The sequence below is a fragment of the Atta colombica genome, unplaced genomic scaffold (genome assembly GCF_001594045.1).
Source record: "Atta colombica isolate Treedump-2 unplaced genomic scaffold, Acol1.0 scaffold51, whole genome shotgun sequence".
NCBI classification, from domain to species: Eukaryota; Metazoa; Arthropoda; class Insecta; order Hymenoptera; family Formicidae; genus Atta; species Atta colombica.
Window position 1 is genome coordinate 220,466 of NW_017259541.1, and position 2,218 is coordinate 222,683.

Consider the following 2,218-nt stretch of genomic DNA (forward strand, 5'->3'; position numbering starts at 1 on the left):
ATTCTGCTTCATCTATAATATACATTAAATATTCTCGTTCCTGAAAATTCATATCGAAGCTTGTTAAACAATTTAGTTGAACGCCATAATATAACTACAGTATATTTAAATGGCAAGTGTATCTGGAAAGATGTCGATATTCCACTTTTTGAATTGGTTCCAATTATATCTTATCTAATCTTATCATGGTACCGATGATAATATTTTGTCAATCGATGACGCATCTAAAAATTATACCGTTCAATAGGCATATATTAATTTGGTTGTCGCGATCGTAAGCTGTCACGAAATTCACAAGTATGCAAATAAACCGAGAAAACGAACCAAGAATTAGTGTCTTTGACAATTACTATGATTACAGCAGCTCTGAAAACGAGGAAACTGAAGATGAGAGGTATAAATTTAATTTAGTTTCGATATTGTTTGAAACATTTGTCTAAATATAAGTGAAATAGAATGAATTTTAATGAATTTAGAATAAATAAATAGAGAGAGCGAGAGAGAGAAAGAGATGACAGCAAAAAATTGCAATACTCTGATTCGTATAGAAAGTTTACAATTTTTATTTACATTACAAATCATTTTGCTAGTTCTCAGTTTTTATTTTTTAATGCGTAAATGCATTAGTTTTGTTTTTACATTTTTTAAATTACGATATTTTAAAAGAAAGACAAATTGTTTTACATATACAAAGTCATATATTGCATTATGATTTGTTTAAAGATATATATATACATACATACAGAGTGTCCCGACAAAGTGATCTGACAATGCATGAACAGGTAGAGCGGACTAAACTGAGACAAAAAGTCCTCTACCATTTTGCAACTTTCGCAATAGTTAACAAGATATTAATTATTAAAAATTGCTTGAATATCAATTTTCAATTATTTTTTCTCAATTTTGCAAAAAAACAGCAGGAGACAAAAATTATTTATTTTCTCTTCATAGAACTCTACAAATTTTTTAAGAATTTTTTATGATCTTTTTAATACTGCATTTTACCAACATGAGAAAATACGTATTAAAAAATTATTTTAAAATTCTGAAAAAATTCTCAGAACTTTACGAAGAAAATAAATAATAATTTTTCTCTTACTGTTTTTCTGTAAAGTTCATAATATTTGAATAAAATATTTATTGAAAATATTCAGCAATTTTTAGTAAAAAATATCTTGTTAAATATTACGAAAATTGCAAAATAGTAGAGGACTTTTCGACTCAGTGTAGTCGCTCTATCTGATATGTGTAAAGTTAGCCTCCCTTTTTTGAAAATTAAAATTTTGACAATTGTTCCAGATTATTCTGAATTTGTTCTATATTGTTCCAAAGCGATATTATCTTATTCCAAATCGTTCTCCAATAAAATGAAAAAAAAAAAATTTTTTTGTTAGTCCCTCTTTTTTGAAAAATCAAATAATTTCTTCTCGCTATAGATTGTTCTAGTTGTTCCAAATATTGTTCCAAAAGGACAATTTCGTATGACGAACGGAAATAAAGAAAATAAAAAATTTCTTATCCGGCACCCCTTTTTTTAATAATCGAACAATTCATTATCGCCATAAATTGTTTTAGTTGTTCTAAAAGGACAATTCCGTAAGTTGAATAAAAATCGAGAAAAATAAAATCAGTTTTTTCAATTTTTGGAAAAATCGATAGTGGTTCTAGAAACATACTGCAGAATTATCTTTTATAGGACTAGAACAACTGAAAATATAAAATTCTACGTTGAAATAAGGAGAGTGTACCTTTACTTTTGGTCGGAGCGTTCGTTTGTTGAAAAATGTTTTTTTTATTTTTTTTTAATTCCATTTGACTTACGCTATAGAACAATCTATAGCAATAATGAATTGTTCGATTATTAAAAAAAGGGGTGCCGGATAAGAAATTTTTTATTTTCTGCTATTTCCGTTCGTCATACGTCATATTTAAAACAACTAGAACAATCTATAGAGAAAAAATTATTTGATTTTTCTAAAAAGGGGATCTAGTAAAAAAATCGTTTTTTTTATTTTATTGGAGAACGATTTGGAATAAGATATTGCTTTGAAACAATATAGAACAAAGAATAATCTGGAACAATTGTCAAAATTTTAATTTTCAAAAAAAGGGAGGCTAACTTCACACACTCTACCTGCCCACAAGCGTTGTCGGATGAATTATGAGACATTCTCTCTCTCTCCCTCTCTCTCTCTCTCTCTCTCTCTCTATATATATA

At 27.5% G+C, this 2,218-nt stretch overlaps 1 protein-coding gene across 1 annotated transcript in view; it reads left to right on the plus strand.

Moving 5' to 3' along the window:
- The first annotated feature begins 110 nt into the window (after positions 1-110).
- LOC108691753 overlaps positions 111-2,218 on the plus strand; it is a 22,768-nt gene continuing 20,660 nt past the window's right edge. Inside the window, exon 1 of the mRNA XM_018199636.1 lies at positions 111-394. Coding sequence (XP_018055125.1) covers positions 300-394 — 95 coding nt within the window. The 5' untranslated portion in view covers positions 111-299. The remainder of the gene's footprint in view (positions 395-2,218) is intronic.